Source organism: Leptodactylus fuscus, chromosome 1 (assembly GCF_031893055.1).
Source record: "Leptodactylus fuscus isolate aLepFus1 chromosome 1, aLepFus1.hap2, whole genome shotgun sequence".
Lineage (NCBI taxonomy): Eukaryota > Metazoa > Chordata > Amphibia > Anura > Leptodactylidae > Leptodactylus > Leptodactylus fuscus.
Genome location: NC_134265.1, coordinates 130181284 through 130200219, shown reverse-complemented (window position 1 = coordinate 130200219; position 18936 = coordinate 130181284). Strand labels below are relative to the sequence as shown.

General features: G+C 41.8%; 1 protein-coding gene across 2 annotated transcripts in view; it reads left to right on the top strand.

Moving 5' to 3' along the window:
* Positions 1 to 2511: 2511 nt before the first annotated feature.
* Positions 2512 to 18936, top strand: part of LOC142208436 (receptor-interacting serine/threonine-protein kinase 3-like) — a 35738-nt gene continuing 19313 nt past the window's right edge. The window contains exons 1-7 of one of the 2 annotated variants that reach the window (XM_075276948.1): positions 2512 to 2532; positions 3063 to 3095; positions 5785 to 5946; positions 9241 to 9562; positions 12912 to 13057; positions 16085 to 16134; positions 18248 to 18406. In XM_075276948.1, coding sequence (XP_075133049.1) covers positions 5813 to 5946; positions 9241 to 9562; positions 12912 to 13057; positions 16085 to 16134; positions 18248 to 18406 — 811 coding nt within the window. In that variant the 5' untranslated portion in view covers positions 2512 to 2532; positions 3063 to 3095; positions 5785 to 5812. Of the gene's footprint in view, positions 2533 to 3062; positions 3096 to 5703; positions 5947 to 9240; positions 9563 to 12911; positions 13058 to 16084; positions 16135 to 18247; positions 18407 to 18936 lie in introns of those variants that run through there. The other variant, XM_075276955.1, reaches the window with a different exon arrangement.

Here is an 18936-nt window from a genome sequence, read left to right as displayed (position 1 = left end):
CATGTAAAACCCATACTTCTCTTTTCTTTGTCATATACTGCAATAGACAGGTCACTGTATTATATAAGATCAGAACTCTGCCTGCCTGATATGCTACATTGACCTCAGACCTTCTCTGCTTTAGGTTGTTCCAACCTTTCAAGACATTCAGAATATAAAAAGTGTCAGATGTATTCAAGCTAATGTGTGATTATTTCTCGTAGAATAGACTGATAGGCATAAAAGCAAAATCTTAAAGGGAGAGGTCATCAATATCAATCAGTGGGGAGTCCAGCACCTACAATCCTACTAATCAGCTGATCTCAGTAGCTGTTACATAGAGAATGCAGCAGGAAGCAGACAACTCTGTACTCCATTTAGTAATTAAACCAAATCATATCAGCTTAGCTCACATTCAAATAATAGGATCACAGTGTGGCAAATAAATCAATAAAACAATGTTAGTTCATGGATACATAAATAAAAACACGTTATTCGGATTCAATCCATAGGAGAAATGTGGTTGATAAAATTTTACCAAACCAAGCTTGTTTGTACCAAACACATATTTGGCTCCACAGAAATAGTGAAACCTCCAGAGTGCAACAAACTTATACATAAATTATTGTTACATGATCACTGATAGACATAGCTCCAAGTTCAAAAAATAATTGCTGGCTCAAATTGCTGGGCCAATCCACAATCTACTTCATTGCCATTTAACCAATTCTTCACTAATCTCAATGTATGTTTCGGGTGATTGTCCTGCTGGAATACTATGTTGTCCTTGTAATACCCATAGTAATCGAGTGTACGAAGTAACTCTTATTGTAGGATACTGCATATAGCTCAGTATTGAGACCACCATTGATCCTGGTCAAGTATCCATACCTTTGGTTGTGAAACAATCTTTATCTTTAAAATGTTTCATTTTCTGACTAACATGTAGGAATAGCCTTAAGAAATGCTATTCTTCTCCTACCTTTCGATGCCTTCTCCACGCCGCCGTTCGGTAGAAATCCCATTTTTTTCGGTATGCAAATGAGTTTTCTCGCAGCACTGGGGGCGTCCTCAATGCTGCGACAGAACTCTCCAGCGATGCCTCTATCTTCTTCTGAAATGGCCTCTCCCCACGTCTTCTGGCGCTGGGGTCAAACTTCCATACATGCGCAGTTGGCTCTGCCATCGGGCCTCGGGCAGAGCCAACTGCACATGCGCGTGGCCATTTTTTTTGTGTCCGATTACGCAAGCATGCCGCGTAAGCAGCCTAGGGGGTCTAATAAGTGCATTAAAAAAAAAAATTTTTTAAAGTTTAATATATATATATATATATATATATATATATATATATATAATAAAAAATTCAAATCACCCCCCCCCCCTTGCCTAGAACACATATAAAAGTTTGTAAATACTGTGAAACCCATACATGTTAGATATCCCTGTGTCCGAAAACGCCCACTCTACAAATCTATAAAAATATTTTTCCTGTACGGTAAATGCTGTAGAGGGGAAAAAAAGTCAAAAGTGCCAAACCACCGTTTTTTCACTGTTTTGCCTCTGATAAAAATTTGAATGAAAAGTGATCAAAGGCCAAAATAGTATCACTAAAAAGTACACCGGGCCCCGCAAAAAAACACGCCCTATGCATCCCCGTACATGAAAGTATAAAAAAGTTACGGGTGTCAGAATATGGCGACTTTTAGAAAAAAAATTTGGGGCACAGTTATGGATTTTTGTGAAGGGGTTAAAATGTAAATAAAACCATATAAATTAGGTATCCCCGGAATCGCACCGAAACATAGAATACAGGTGACGTGTCATTGTGGCTGCACAGTGAATGCCGTAAATACGAAGCCTGTGAAAATGTCGCACACATGCACTTTTTCTTCATATCCACCCCACTGTGATTATTTTTTCCAGCTTCCCAGTACATGGTACAGAATAATTAATGGTAGCATAATGAAGAAAAATTTGTCCCGCAAACTTTAAGACCTCATATGACTCCGAGAGCAGAGAAATAAAAAAGTTATGGGGTTTGGAAGGGGGAGAGTCAAAAACAAAAAACGAAAATCGGCGGGAAGGGGTTGATAGCACTGATATCCCCAGCATCGGGGCGCGTATCAGGAAAGCCATCAATGTGGTGAATTCTGTGCACTGTCGGCTCTATAGCAGTATGTAAAGCTGTACATTGATGAGGACATGAAAGATCCTTTTTAAGTACTTTTCTATGTGTTCTAGGCAAAGGGAGGTGATTTGAATTTTTGTTACTTTTTTTGTAATTTTTTTTATTACTGTAATTTTTCTGCTCTATAATATGCCGTATGTAAATTAGGTTGAGTTTTGTATGTCATAGGTTCCCTCTAAAAGAGAGAGAGAGAGAAAAAAAAGGACATATCTGAAGGTATTCTGCGATGAGGCAGGAGAAATCTATATGTATCTAGTACACAATCTGAAGAGTTCCTTGGCCAGTCACACCCCTAGGGGAGGGCAGGACGTTGCATCACTTTATCTAAACACTTCCCTGTATGCGTGTGTGAAGTAGAAAGCGAGGTGAGTACACTATGCTGGGCATATTTATACGGTGGTGACATGTACAATGCTTCAGTGCCAGAGGGGCATCGCTTTAATGTACTCAAAGCCCAGCAGAATCAAAAAGGGGGCATCAGCAAACACTGGCTTCCAAGAAACTGCTTGGAACATTCATTTCCTGTTTGTTGTCTCTGAATTAACTTCTCAGTGTGGTTTGTAATGTGCATGACTACTAACAATATGCACAGTAAGCCGTTTCAATAAGGAGAGAATTGTGCCTGTGAGGTTTTAGTGGATTATCTCTATTTATGAACTCCAGTGTGAACCTCTGATATAGTCTATGCATAGATATACTGAATCTTGCAGATAGAAGAAGCATTTACTGTCAAAATGGGCGTGATAAATGATTGATAAAAACCACTGTGATTCACATCTGCTTTCCCCAGAATGTGGAAAATATACTATGACGCCATCGCCCTTTGATCCTTTAAGCTGGCACAGGGTTTATGAATACATATAACCTATGATGTTTCTTTTCTTTCTCTTTACAGGTCTTTCACCCAAGAATCTCTCTCATGACATAGGTGAGCAATGAGTCAATAAAAAAGAAAATACCATATCCATAAAAAAATCATACATACAAAATATGATTATTTTATTGACAAAAAAATCAAACACACACATTTCTGAAAAACAATTGAATCCAAACACACAAAAAAGCATGTTTCCGACACATATACCAGCTAAAGGAACCCTAAAATACTACTTAGGAAATATTAAGAGAGCCAAAGAGTGCCAGAGTACAAATAAGGGAATGCATGTCCCAGGACTGCGGTAAAGAAGGCACATGGAAGATATCAGGTTGCCGTCTTGCCCAATAATTTCTTTCAGTGAACCCGGGTTGCAGAAGGGACAGGTTTAGAACCTGTCCTGAATTTTGCCTGTGTATGGGGCCATAGAAAATAATGGGTTATTGTGCTAGCTGTAAAAAACAGGGCTAGCACACTGACAAAGCACGCCTTCATGTTTATGGAGCCTAATAATATAGACTTCATAATACAGGAAGGAATATACAGATGAAAATAAAAGTCTGCTTGATAGTGACCAAGCCATATCATGCAATTGCATTATGAGCGAATGGCAGCAGATCAATATTGCAGCATAGCCGATAATCATGTAGACCTCCCGCCAAGCAGCATGAGATTCCATGTGTATTGAAAGCAATACAGCTTCATAGGAGTGCATAGCCTGCACAGGTGAACATTGATACTGACAATTAAAAAAACCTAACCATACACACGTGATAAGTGTTGGCTGATTTCTCCTACTGCACAATATACATGCACACTCGGCTAATTTAATTGTGTATATTTATTTCAGTGAGGAATAACCCGCTGCCAGACCCTTACAGCAACAATTACTCAAGAAGAACAACATATCACAGATGTCAAGGCAAAGGCAGGGGGTGTCCATACATATTAGGTCTTCTGCCAGTCGTACCAAAATTGGCAATATTGGACTACTTTTAGCTTGTGTGTATGCGTGGCTTTATTTAGGCAGGTGAGACATTTATATGTCCCAAGTCCTGACATGTCTGTTTCAAGAAATACTTACATTCCCCATATAACAACAATCCTGTAGCTTCTTTTCTTACAATTCCACTTTATGCATTTTCTCTTATATCTCTCCCAGGAAATTAGAAATAAATTAAAACTTGTGTTACTATTCCCCTTTTCAGCTTCAGGCCCCGTGTAGTGGAAGCGTAGCTTTTTTTGTGTAGCAGATTTTGCTGTTTCTTTGAGCTTCTTTCAGCTCTTCTGCACCTCACTCCTGCCTGTCTGCCTTTTCCCTGCATCCTATAGTGTTCCTGTTTCTGACCTCTGTGTATGACCTTGCTTGCCTCCTAGACCACCTCTCCTTGACCTGTGATTCGGATATCTCTTGACCGTTAGTGGATGACCCCAGCTTGCCTAAAGACCACCTCTCCTTGATTTCTGATTAGGATACCTTGGGACCTCGAATGTATGACCTGGCTCTTCTGACAACTCTTCCACTGCACTCTCTGTTAACTCGTGACCTCCTGTGTACCGACCCAGCTTGTTTGACTACTCTGACTACCCCTGGATTCTGCATGACGTCCTGTGTACCGACTCGGCCAGTACGACTTTCCTGCGGTGCTTCTGCCATCTCCTGGTGATCATCGGTACTGTACTCAACTCTGCTGACCAGCTTCTCCTGTTTCTTCACCCACTGAGGTCAGTGGTTTTTGGGATTTCTGGTTCCACTGCAACTTGGGGTGCGCTGAGTGTGTGACGCTCTCTGGGCAGCTGTGGTTCTGGGTCCCAGAATTTACCAAGTCCAACTCCACCATCAGAAGCTCTGTTGAAGACCTCTGGGGCCTGGTTCTGCTCCGGTTTGAAGAGCGTTGGACACTGTGCTGTTTTTCCTCAGTGTGTGGGGGATCCTGGTTGCCCGGGACTAATTGTCTATTATGATTGCACTAGGTTCCTACCAGAACCTGAGCACTCACTAAATTTGTCACTTCTAGAGCACTGGTTCCAGGGTCGTTTTAATACATCAGGTGCCCTGTTCAAACTTTTTTGTAAGTGGGTCCCCCTACATAATTTAATCTCCTACAATTAGTCCCTTCATAAAGGTCCCCCGTCCCTTCAACCACTAAACAAAAAGCTACTCACCTAACCATGTTCCTACGGGCCTGCAGGCTCTGAGTGTAATGACGTCTGCTGCTCAGTGCTCATTGTGTCTCCCCGATGCAGACAACATCAGCCGAAGGTAGAATAGTGGGTGAATAATGCTATCAGCTCCATGCTCCAATATTGTATCTAACCTCTATCTGTGTCCTAAGGACAGAGAGTTGAAATCACTGCCTGCCACCCAGAACAGCAGGACAGCCCCCGAAATTCAGTGCACCATTGGCCCCATGGTAAAAGCAGTCCTGACTGTTTCTCAACTACATCATGTACCTCCTAAGACAGCACAGCGTACCCCATGGGGTACATGTACCACAGATTGAGAACCACTGCCCTAGGTGTTATCACTAAATTGTCAATTTATTTCTACATTTCTAGAATGAATAACAATGCAGAGCTATAAGAAATAAAGCTCCAGAATTGTTTCATGGGGAACGCAAGTCCAGTATTTACAGACAGGCTAGGATTGGTAACACGTCCGCTGTAAGTGAAATATAAAAGAAAATCCCACATGTACTCAAATTTATCTCATCACTTCTTCTATGACATTTGTTTTCTTCAGATGAAATAGAATGAATCTCTCTTGAGGGATGCATAAGAAAAATCTTGTACCAACCACATTGCTAACTGATTGGTGCCTTATTGACCAGGGACACTTTGGATCTGTGTACAAAGCAAAACATGGAGGTTATAAAGTAACCGTAGCAGTTAAGAAACTTAAAGGGTAAGTATAACTTGCTTGATCTGACCTAGTTACAGTATGTTCACTATAGACAGGAGCATTATGCAGACAAAACAATAGGTTCAATTAGAAAAAATATATATATTATATTTTTTATGTTATATTTCTCATTGAAGGGTTTTACGCCTTAAATAATCCCACTTTTACAATGTGATCCCCAATTGACCATTTGGTCAAAAGATTTTGGCTGCTGGGCTCCACCATAATTACCACTTGACAAGTACATGCATTCCCTGCAGCTTCAGTCAATGAACTTCAGAGGTCAGCTTTTCTGTATAGAGTTCAGTAGACCAGCCATATCTGTTTTTTTCATAAGAAATAGGTAATAGGCCATATAGAAAGAATTTTTCAATGGGAGATACTAGCTACTAGCACATACTAGGGATGCCACTTCTCTGAGCACAAATTGAACCAAGATCATAAAACATGGCTGATCACCTCACAACAGTCAGCAATATTTCTCAACCTTTCCAAGCCGTGAAGTTCCAATTAAGTACCCCCAAGGAAGTGAACCCTGCAAAATGTAAGTAAGGGCTCGTTCACATCTGCAGCCCGGTCTCCGTACTTAGGTTTCCGTTTCCTGCCTAAAACACAGGCAGGATACGGAAACCTGCAGGAGACTTTTTCACCCATTCATTTGAATGGGTGAGAAAGCTGTCCGGCCGTGCGCGGCGGTGAGCGTTTTGCGCTCTCCGCCGCGAAACCGGGTTTTATAATCCGGACACAGAGTCGGACATGCAGTACTCTGTGTCCGGATAAAAAAATCCGGTTTCGCGGCGGAGAGCGCAAAACGCTCACCGCCATGCACGGCCGGACCCCAAACGCAGGTGTGAACCCAGCGTAAGGCCCAGTTGACAACTGCATTATACATTCCATCTTATGTTCTATCCTAACAGCAGAAGATGGAATTTCAGCTGTGCCAGATATATCACATGACAGATATCAACAGTGCCAACTGCACCCCATGTGGTTTGTCAGGTTCTATTGCAATGTCCATCATTTCCCAGGAAAAACTAGCACAGCATGCAGTGTTATTTTTTTCTGTGAAATGTGACAGACTGTGCAAAGGCTTCTTAGGAACTGCAGAGATGTAAGCAGACCGTAACGTAAGACTGAGATAACTGTCAAGGTAGCAGGATTGAAACAAAAGATGGATTATTCAGCTGTTATAGGGGATTTCCTATCAATATAACCATATTTACCAGTAAGTATGTAGACAAGTAAACGTTAAACATTTTTGCAAATAAAAATAAATAAAAATTTTCCAGAGCTTTAAAGATTTTCTCTAACCATATTAGAGGTGATAGTCTTTTCTGTTGATAGGTTTCCAATAGATAAGACCATGAATTTGGGAACGTTCTATAGTCTGGCACTTGTGCACAGGTTATCAGGCATGGACACTACATGCAAAAGAAGATAACTTGACCACAATAAGGATATCATGGCTGGATTTCTGACAAGTGCCAGACCATAGTAAGTTCCAGCTTTCATGGTCATATCTATTGGTAACCTATTAAACCACAAGAAAGTTAGGGTATGTGCACACGGCGAAAAATGGATTCTGCATGTGAACATACCGCACGGCTAGCTGCAACGGAATGCCGATGCAGTGCACCAGCATCCCGTCGCGGCATTCTGCTTCGGATTAGGCCTGAATGAATGGACTTAATAGGGAGGGAGTCTCATGCTGCAGACGCCGTGGCTGCGTCAGCTGTGGAATCTGTGCCAAGATAGGTCATCTCGCTTCTTTTTTCTGCTACTAGCTAGAAGTGAGCGACTCCCATTGAAGTCAATGGGAGCCGTTTTGGTAGGCGGATTTTGAGTCGGATTCCGCGTCAAAATCCGCTGCCAAAAAACTCTATGTGAACACAGCCGAAGAGAAAATCTTTACAGCTCTGGAAAATTTTTATTTATTTGTATTTGTAAAAATGTTTAACTTTCACTTGTATTTTACTTATGTGTTCATTTTGTACAAATCTAAATATGGTTATGTTAGTGGGAAAGCTCATGCACTAGAGGACAACCATTTCATGGACTCCTCCATTTACAAATTACCCAATTTGTCTCGAAAGATATTGGGGAATCTCAAAATCTAACACAAGGTTGCAAAGGGATGCCAATGATAAATGATCTTGGTGAAAGTATTGCTTTGAAAGGGATGAGAATCCCTTTAGATTGGAAACTATGACCTAGTTATTATGAAGTATAGGCCTGTAGAAACCAGTAAATATAGAGAATATGCAGAACTTTACCCCTTTTACCTCTGGAAGGGGAACTTATTTTCAATGTGAGGCACCAGTGACAATTCATTGACTGTAGGGTTTTACACAGGTTATGGGGATAATGTCGCTCCTTGAGGAGAGACCACCTTCTCAGGTGTGTGGAGTCTTACAAAAAGCCCTTTTAGCTCCAATGGGGATTATGGGAAAAAATATGCAAATCTGTTTCCCAACAAGCCTTTGCTGCAATGATGCGCATCATTGCAGCAAAGGCTTGTTGGAAAGTCGGGCATGATGTTTAAGGGAGCTTCCCCTAGAGGGCAGCAAGCAGAGGCACTGTTTCCCTATTTACATCTTGGGAAACAGATTTGTGGGTTTTACACAGTGACACATACAGCAGGCTCTGTGTTCCCACAGTGCCTGGATTGTCTCTCCCAGTTCCCCTTTGCACAGGTAATGCTCCAGTCATCAGTAGTCCTGCACTCTTCCCCTCCTCTTTTCCGTACATGTCACCAGATTCACCCCTAAGGTCAGCAGAAGTGACAGCAGGACAGGCACAGCACGGGAGATACAGAGGACATACTTTAATAGCTGACATACTTACGCTGTACTATTCCCCTGAGGCTATGCTTTCTACCCCTTGTGCTATATGTACCATAGTGAGATTCACTGCCTTAGAGTGTCTGTAGCTCCCATATACATTTCTTTACTGTCTAGTATTTGGTCATGATGCATTTACTCATTTGAGCTGTAACAGCTCAACAAAGTACCATCATCTTCCCTCAAAGCAATTGTTTTTCAGAAGTATAGCTCTATAATAAAGATTGCATTTTCTTCTGGATTATACCTTAGGAAAAACTCCTCCATAGAGGCAAACAGAGTTACAGTGTTGGCCCATGGTATGTTATGTGTAATATGGCAGTGTGCCTGAGGTCTGATAGGGATATAAAACCCTCTGCACAAAAATATAGTGCCATAATGTTGGTGGCATACATACATTTAGTAACTATATTGGAATATTTCTAGTATTATTATTGTGCTGTGTGATTTGTTACAGGAATGTACAACAGGGCATTACAGAACTCATTTCTGAGGCAGAGAAGATGGCCTCTGCCTCAGCCAGTCCTTATGTCATCCGCCTATTTGGGATCCTTGAGCAAAATACAAAAGAGCCACCAGGTATTGTGATGGAATATATGGAGTATGGCAGTTTATGCACCCTAATGGAGACCGTTGGTCCCCTTCCCTGGCCCTTGAAATTTCGAATCATTTATCAAGTGACGTTAGGCATGAACTGGCTGCACAATTTGCCCACTCCATTGCTCCACCTGGACCTCAAACCAAAGAACGTACTATTAAATGAAGAACTGCATATAAAGGTGAGGACCGCGTCTTGTTCATAGAAATATCCAGATGTCAACTGTTCCATTAGTGAGAAGAGGAAACTATCCAGAGAATTTAAGGGTTTTTATTCACAATACTGATGACCGATCCTTATGGCCACCTATCAGATCTGTCAGCTAATTGTGAAGAGACTGTGAAGCTCAGATGAACATTTCGGGTTCCTAAATGAATATCAGGCACAGCTCTGTACATTATATAGCAGCTATGGCTGGTATTACAGCTCAATATTTCACTGAGTTGAGTCTGCGTTGCCCATGCGACTCATGAACATGACATCACAGGCTTGTGAATAAGAAGTGGACTCTTCAAACAGCTGATCAGTGGGTGTGCTGGATGTCAGACTCGCACTGATCTGATACCGATGACCTACAGTATCCTAAGTATTACGAACTCCTTTAAAAAGTCCAAAGACATTATGTTTTTATGTTTAGCACGATGTGTAATTAATCTATTTTTACACCCATGATGATAAACTGCTATTGGGTGCTAAGGCAGAGCAGAGGATTGTTAAATTTGAACAGAAATCACAACCTAAGGGGCATAGATATAAGGTACTGAAGATTATCTTCCCGCTCTCTTTCATATGGCAATACTCTACCTGAATTGGATTTACATAAGCAGCTACCACACACATTCTATTGAAATAGTTAGAATCTCCCAACCAAAACTTCATTTATAGGTAGCTCCAGTCAGTCATCAAGCAATAGGGTTAAAGGGTTATCTGGAGAGTCATAAAGTTTACAGGTCCTTTCACATGGAGGAAAATGGTGAGGAATTTGGTGTGGAATTTCAGCACTGAAAAAAGCCTCCCATTGACCTCAATGGGTACCTTTTTCTGCAAGAAACCCATTGAAGTCAATGGGAGGCTTTTTTTCAGCACTGAAATTCCACACCAAATTCCTCACCATTTTCCTCTGTGTGAATGCACCCTATTAGTACATTCCCTGCACTGGTTAGAGGGTCTTTTACCACCTCTTTAAGGGTACCAATCCACTGATTCTGTTACAGTTGGTCATTTTTCTATTGCTGTCACACCTGCTGTCCTTCCAACTCTCAGTGACTCCACTCTACTTAATGGCCTTCGGCCTGAATTGAGAGTAGTCAGTGATGTCATTGAGATGTGTTGAGTTGGAAAAGTAGCAGAGGAGATAGAGGAACTAGATTTCAACTTTCCTAGTTGCCCTCTGTACAGATAATAAACATATTTTTGGTTTGCCTTGGTACCAGAACTCCTCCCATTTAGACCAGGTGTTTAGAGATGAGTGAACAGTGAAATATTCAAGATTCGTTTCGAGTAGAGTCTCAATATTACTAATCAATCGAATATCGAATCCCATTATAGTCTATGGGAAAAAAATGCTTGTTTCAGGGGAAACCACTATTCGACTAAAGGAGAGTCACCAAGTCCACGAATACCAGGAGGAGAGTGATTAGGAGGCGTACTGTGTAGTTAAAGTGCATGGACCCCATTATAGTCTATGGGGTCCGTGCGCTTTAACTGCACAGCGCTTGCAGTTGCGGTGATAAAAAGTCAGCTCCCTCGTAACATGAAGCTGCCAGCTCTCCTGACTAGCAAGGAAGAGCCTGCTGCAGGACCAGGATTGATTTGCCACAGGCTCGTCTTTGCTAGTTAGGAGAGCTGGCAGCTTCATGTTACAAGGGAGTTGACTTTTTCTCATAGGAATGAATTGACCAGCTTTGATTGGCCAGTGTACAGCATTCGGCCAATCAACGCTGGTCCTGCCAGAGGCTCGTCTGTGAGGAGGCGGAGTCTAAAACCGGACCACAATGGAGACTGCTGTGGTCTGATCTTAGACTCTGCCTCCTCACAGACGAGTGTCCGGCAGGACCAGCGTTGATTGGCCGAATGCTGTACACTGGCCAATCAACGCTGGTCAATTCAATCCTATGAGAAAAAGTAAGATATTATTTATTTTATTATTATTATTTATTTATATAGCACCATTAATTCCATGGTGCTTTACATTTGGGTGTTTTACATTGTTACTCGTAACAGCAAGCTGCCAGCTCTCCTGACTAGCAAGGACGAGCCTGCTGCAGAACCAGCGTTGATTGGCCGAATTCTATACACTGTATAGCATTTGTCCAATCAACGCTGGCAATGAATAGAATATTTACTGCGAATAGCAGCAGTAGTATTCAATAGAGTACGAATATTTCGAATACCGTAGTATTCGATCGAATACCTACTTGATCGAATACTACTCGCTCATCTCTAGTTTTTAATTATCAGGAGACTGTAAAAGTGACCCACCTACAAGTTCTCATTCCTCTGACCAAAACAATATGGTATGAATTTTTTTGAGATCTTTTCACACAGTGCAGTGGTGCATGGTGTCTGCCGCTCTTGTGGTGCTGGGCCTGTGGGTTGATGTGACCCAGATGTGGGGCTTGGTCTGGTGGCAAGGGTGTTGCTGGACCACTGGGTCACTCCCCCTGTGGGCGCTGCATTATGGTGTTGGTGGTCGCTGTGTAGCTCCGCACCCAATAGAGTAGGGACCCTCTATAGAGAGGTCGCCATGAAGTGGCTAGTTGGCTTATACACTTTTATCAATATGTATATTAAGAACTTCATGTTCATTTTTGTAGATTTTGCTGAAAAGCATTAGATCAGTGTATAAGATTGGAATATGCAGTCCAAACAGGTTCTAGGGATAATGTCACTCCCTAAGGAGAGACCACCTTTTCAGGCATATGGAGTCTTACAAAAAGTCATTTTAGCTCCACTGGGGGACTATGGGAAAAATATGCAAATCTGTTTCCCAAGATGTAAATAGGGAAATAGTGCCTCTGTTTGCTGCCTTCTATGGGTAACTCCCTTGAACATCATGCCCAACTTTTCAACAAGCCTTGGCAGAGGTGAGAGACTTCTATGCGCTGTCCACAGCTGGGATACTGACTTGGCAAAATTCCCCATCATAGCCGTAAAGGCTTGTTGGAAAGTCGGGCATAATGTTCAAGGGAGCTTCCAGAAGAGGGCAGCATACAGAGGCAGTGTTTCCCTATTTACATCTTGGGAAACAGATTTGCATACTTTTCAGATAATAAACAGGAACCTGGGGGACCAGGACATGTAGTGGTAATAATGCTTGGCAGGCTAAGACACCACGTTGTGGAGTTTAATACTAGCAATGACCTTTTTTGAAGGCATATTTCTCTCTAACATTACAGATATTATACATAAATATTTCTCAGAAATATAGACAATTGTGCATAAAAAATAGCTGAACAAAAACATTGATGTGCAATGTCATGTTTGTGCAATATTGTCGTAACGCATTCAGTTTTTGGCTACAATTTCAGATCACAGACTTTGGATTGTCCAAGTACACAAGTGGCACCTCTAGTCATGGACATGAAGACTGTGAAGTTGGAGGAACACTGGAATACATGCCACCTGAAGCATTTCAAGAGGGATACCAGCCAAGCAAATCAACTGATGTTTACAGGTAAATGATCAATAATTCATATTTGATCATATATAAAAGGTATTCTCAACATGCGTTGTTACTGATGTGGTAACTTTATAGTTCAGACTGGTGGTATCCCAACTTGGGATCAACCGCACAAGGTTCCCTCTTGCCCTATATTAATTAATTAAATAAATAAATACACAACAACTATCTATGGATAAAGTGGGGTTCAATCACAGCTTTATTAATTAACATATGTAGAACGTTGATCATTATAGTATTGATATAACACATCAACAGTGGGCATGTCCATGTTGTTTCACTAGGTGACATGTAATACTACACTAAGGTCTGACCCCACCTCGCAATAGCAGGAAAAAGGGCCCTTTAGAACGTCCAAAATAATCTGGTTGAAAAGGACATCGTTCTGTCGGAATAAACCACTACTATCACCCTCTAACTGCCTGTGGGTGAATGACTATGCCACCATATGCCTAGACATGCCTGGATAAATATATGTTAAGCAAGCATCTGGCACCCACTGATAGACCAGCCATGTCCACCGATGAAAAATAAATTAATGTTTAAGCTGAACTCACTGGTGGACACTAAACAAAAATAAAAAGGACACCTATCATAATGGACACAAACAGACAGTAACTAATGGCTATCAGTTACTGGCCATTATATGTCCGTTGCCCATAGACCTCAATGTTAAAAAAAAAAAAAAAAAAGACACTAACTGTCCATTTTTTTTAAGCGGACGGAAAAGTCCTGCATGAAACATATAGTTTCTTTGTCCACTTGAAAAAACGGACATGGTTGTAAACGGACACAAGATAAAATCCCATTGAAATGAATGGAAATTGCAAACGGACCAGCTAGTGTCTGTTGCTAAAATCTTGTGTGAACGCTCCCTTAGCCAACAAGAAAACATCTATGCTTTTTTTTAAAACTGGCAATTCTAAGATCATATGTTCGGATTCAATTAGGATCCCTAAGAAGGAAAGACAAGTAACCTGCTAGCAGAAAAAGGAACCCATTGAAGTCATAGGGAGGCTTTTTTTTCAGCAATGAAATTCCACACCAAATTCCTCACCATTTTCCTCCGTGTGAATGGACCCTAGGACATTTCCCTTCTGTTAAATTCACTCCTGAGTTTTGCTCAAAAAAGTAAGTAAGCAAAATATGCAACAAAAAACATTGCATTAGCGTGGGGCCTTAGCCTTACATTTATATTGACATTTATAGAACAGATCTATTTACTAGGATGAGTTTACTGATGCATGACAGAGAAGATCAGCTTGACATAGAAAGTAAACAGAGAAGGATAACAGCACGATATTCCAACTATGAAATCTTACTAATATTATAAGGGCTAGTTCACACGGGGCCAATGGAGCGGATTTTGACGGTGGATTTCGCCTCAAAATCCGCCTCCATACATCGGAGCCCTATGTGAAACGCTAGTCTTCAAAAAGAAGCGGGCTGCCCTCTCTTCAGGTGGCAGCAACCTCCGGAGTCGGCCCGTTCATTTGAGGCAACTCCAGGGGGAGGAAGCTGCGACTGTTGGGAGGAGGCAGGTTTTGATCTGAGAGTGATGTGGCTCCCGCCAAAACCCTCCCCCCCCCCCATGTTAACTAGCCCTTATTGTGAAAGCTTGTGTGTTTGGATGATCGTTACTCAATCACGCAAAAACAGCTGAACGGATTTGAATGAAATTTGGCACATAGATGGTTTGTGACCTCGATTAAAACATAGGCTACTTTTTATCCCGATATATGACATGGCTTCACGACTGTTATGAATTTATGCTCACATACTATATTCAACTGTTCTTGGCAGCACCACTGAGAAAGCCAAGGCTGTTATCTCTATGTGCAAACACACGCTAACCCTCAGTGGATTGTGTATATGCATTTGCATATTATCTGATCTGCTCCAGGCAGCACTGACAAACTGACATAGGCAAATGCCTTTAAAGGGATCCTATCATTAGAATCCCTTTTTCTAACTAACACGTAGGAATAGCCTTAAGAAAGGCTATACTTCTCCTACCTTTATATGTCTTCTCCACGCCGCCATTCTGTAGATATTCCGTTTTCTGTCTTTGCGCTGAAACAGCACAGGAGGCGTCCCCAATGCTGTGAGAGAACTCTCCAGTGCCGCCTCCATCTTCTTCAGGAACTGGCCTCTACGCGTCGTCTTCCAGCCTGGCTTTCAATCTTCTACGCATGCGCAATCGGCTCTGCCAGCGGGCCTCGGGCAGAGCCCACTGCACCTTTGCGCAGCCATTTTTTTGTGGCCACTTACTACAAGAGCTCGCGTAAGCGGCCACGAAAAAATGGTTGGCAGAGCCGATTGCGCATGCATAGAAGATTGAAAGCCAGGCCGGAAGACGACGCGTAGAGGCCGGTTCCTGAAGAAGATGATGGCGTCGCTGGAGAGTTCTCTCACAGCATTGGGGACGCCCCCAGTGCTGCGAGAGAACTCATTTGCATAAAGACAGAAAATGTAATATTTACCGAACAGCGGCACGGAGAAGACATCTAAAGGTAGGAGAAGAATAGCCTTTCTTAAGGCTATTCCTACGTGTTAGTTAGAAAAAAAGGGATTCTAATGATAGGACCATCGACAGCAGCAATTTGCTGAATATAGGCGGATCATTGACGCCAACAACCCGCAGACGAAGCCATAAATGTCTTATGTATGTGAGTCCCACTACTTAGGCTAACACCTATCTTGAGAATGGGGGTCAGGGCCCCAAGATAGGTCAGTACTCAGTGAATAGAGAGCTGACAGCACATTCATACTTCTCTTCATTCACTTTATGAAAGGTTGGAAAAAAGTAAAGTGTGCTTACACAACAGCTTTTGGAACTCCCATTGAAATAAATAGAGAGAGCCATGAATGTGCAGCCAGTTGTTCCTGACCGACTCTTCTCCAGACTGCTGCATGTTGGAGAGGTGACCTCTGTATTCACATCTATATGATATTTATATTATATTTAAGTAAATCAGCTAAATTTACATATTCATATTAATACAATTTTTTCTCTTTTAGTTTTGCCATCTTATCTGCAGTGGTACTTAGAGGAGAAAATCCTTATCCTGGTAAGAATGAATATCAGAAGGGGGTCTTTTATGAGAGGGTGCCATCAAACCTAACATACATCATAACTATATAGAATGCAGAACATCTGTTTTAACCATATAAACATATATAAATCATTCCTCAAAATTAGTCTTTGTGAAAGTTGAGGAGTATATTACAAGGCCGGATGCGACTAGGAAGCACATCTGAGGCATAACTATAGTTTCCTCTTAAGGCTGAAGCCCCACTCTGCGAAAACACAGCTTTTTACAATACCTGAAAAATGAATGTGACTGGTTAATTCCATCCACACATTGCAGAAAAATATCCATAGTGGAAAAGCTGCATTATCAAAAACGCCTGCATTTTTGTAAATCGTAGCATGTCAATTATACCTGCAAAAATGCTGGCTTTTTCCATAAATGTATAATAAGGGCAATAAGTCCACAATGGAAAACACAATGACAGATGGTTTGGAAAAAAACGCAATGCGTTTCTGCTGCGTTTTTTTTCTACTATATGGGGCCTCAGCCTAAAGCGGTTCTCTGTTACTGTGATGTGATATTATGAATGTCCTATGATATTGTCACTGAATTTTAACTGTACGTGTTTTATTATTTTTTTTCATAAATGTAGTATTAATCTCTAAATTGGGTTTAATAGATAAATATAATCTTATTTTAAAAGGATTATCTTCTTTGGGATAAGAATTGGCCACAGGTAGGGGATGTGTTAACAAGCATGTAGAGCATGACCCCTTGAATCCCCCACCCCTCATATGTACCAGAGTTTTCTCTGCTCCTTGACGGTGTTTGTTGACAGACAGCATTGAAGGCATGTGAGGTCTGTGATTGTTTACATTCTGTCAACCTGACATCACCGAGGTTCAAGACGTAAGTTATCCTCAATTTCTTTTTTTTTTCAACATATACTCTGCTCTTGGCCATTTTTTATCCCATAATGGATATCCCCTTTAAAATATATTTAATAGCCTAAAGCACTGCTCAGCTGCTCCGTGGTCACAATAAAAGAGGTTGTCTTATGAAGGCAACCCATATATGAGAGTATTTGGATGTCACAGAAAGGAGTCTCCCGTTTGAGATCCGTTCTCTATCAGACAGAACATAGGAAAGTTGTCCATATATTTATTTGACCAAATAGAATCCAGACAAGGGCAGGACAAAGTATACAGATTAGCAGTGTTGGACTGGGATGTCTTGGGCCCACCAGTGGAATTGTTTCTAGGGGCCCACTGCAAGGACCACTGCAGATCAGCTGTGTCGGGAGCCATGATGCTCTCCTGCCATATGTTGTACACCACTGCACTACCTATACCCACTGCTACACTCTGTATCGAAAGTGAACAGTATGGCTCCTGAAATTGTTACCATTACTTGTAGTCACAATGTCCTGGAAAAGCTGATCTGCAGAGGTCCTGGCTGTCGGACTCCTGCAGATGTAATATTGATGACCTATAATAAAGACAGGCCACCAATATTAGAAAGATAAACCTATAAAGAGGTTGTCCAGGAACTGGAGCAATCCATGTGTTGTGCATGAGGTGCTAAATAAATAGATAAAAAAGCATACCCACTTGTCCCTGGCGCTCCGTTGTCCGCTGCCTTTATCCATTCAGAGTCATGCCAGCATCTTCTTACTGGGAGTGCTGCACCTTATGTGACCACTAAGACGAATTAGGTACCGATTTCCAGAAATGAGGCCATTTTCTTGTGGCCTGTGGGCATGCGTAGTCGGCTCTTACCGAGGCCTACAAGTTTGACCGCCTGCGCCGGAAGAAGACGTGTGAAGAGGATGTTCCTAAAGAAGATGGAGGCGGCGCTGGAGAGTTCTCTCGCAGCATTGGGGAAGCCTTCAGTGCTGTTTGAGCACTGGGACCTGCCCCCAGTGCTGCGAGAGAACTCATTTGCATACTGACGAAAACCGGGATTTCTACGAAACGGCGGCGCGTAGACTACATCTAAAGGTAGGAAACGAATAGTCTTTCTTAAGGCTATTCCTACGTGTCAAACACAAAAAAATTGTGTTTTAATGATAGGATCCCTTAAAGTTTGATTTTTCTGAAGAAAGGTAAAACAAGAATATGTGAGCACATTTTAATTTTCTCTCTGTCAGTTGACAAATCTATCTTGATACGTCAACTTGTACCTCGTGGCCAGCGTCCATGTCTGGAAGAATTGGAAAATGAGACGTCAGTGACATATCTCAGTGAGATACTTGAACTAACTAGACACTGCTGGGATAATGACAAGCACAAGAGGCCTTCTTTCAGTGGTAAGTGACACCTGATAAGCAATAATCCTGGACTATGCTTATTATGAGTACTGCTGTGTCTTTCCGCTGGCCATTACAAAATAACTGAAATTGAGTCTAAAATAAAACCGCTATTATACAGTCATTATGTGTGTATGAATTTCATAAAAAAGGTGTAATGAATCATAGATGGAAGCTGTATGCTGGAGTAGTAATTTTTATCATTAGTGCTCATGGGCCTTAGAATTGGCTATCGATATGTCATCACAGGGGGCTTGATTTGCAAATATTTGTCCACTCTAGCATATAAATGGTAACATTGGCGCTCTGCTCTCAGCTGCCAGGTTACCTCTGCTATACACTGTGCAGTTCCTACCTCTGGATATAACCATGCACATCCACTTTTGGCTGATGCTGCTGTGCCTTCCTCTAGGGGCACCCTCCCTCCTTGCAACATGTAAGGCTAACATGCATACCTGTAGGCCTCTCCAGCCTATCCATGGAGGCCCTGGCCATTTGTATAGTATAGTGTCTGAACAATATAGGATCTC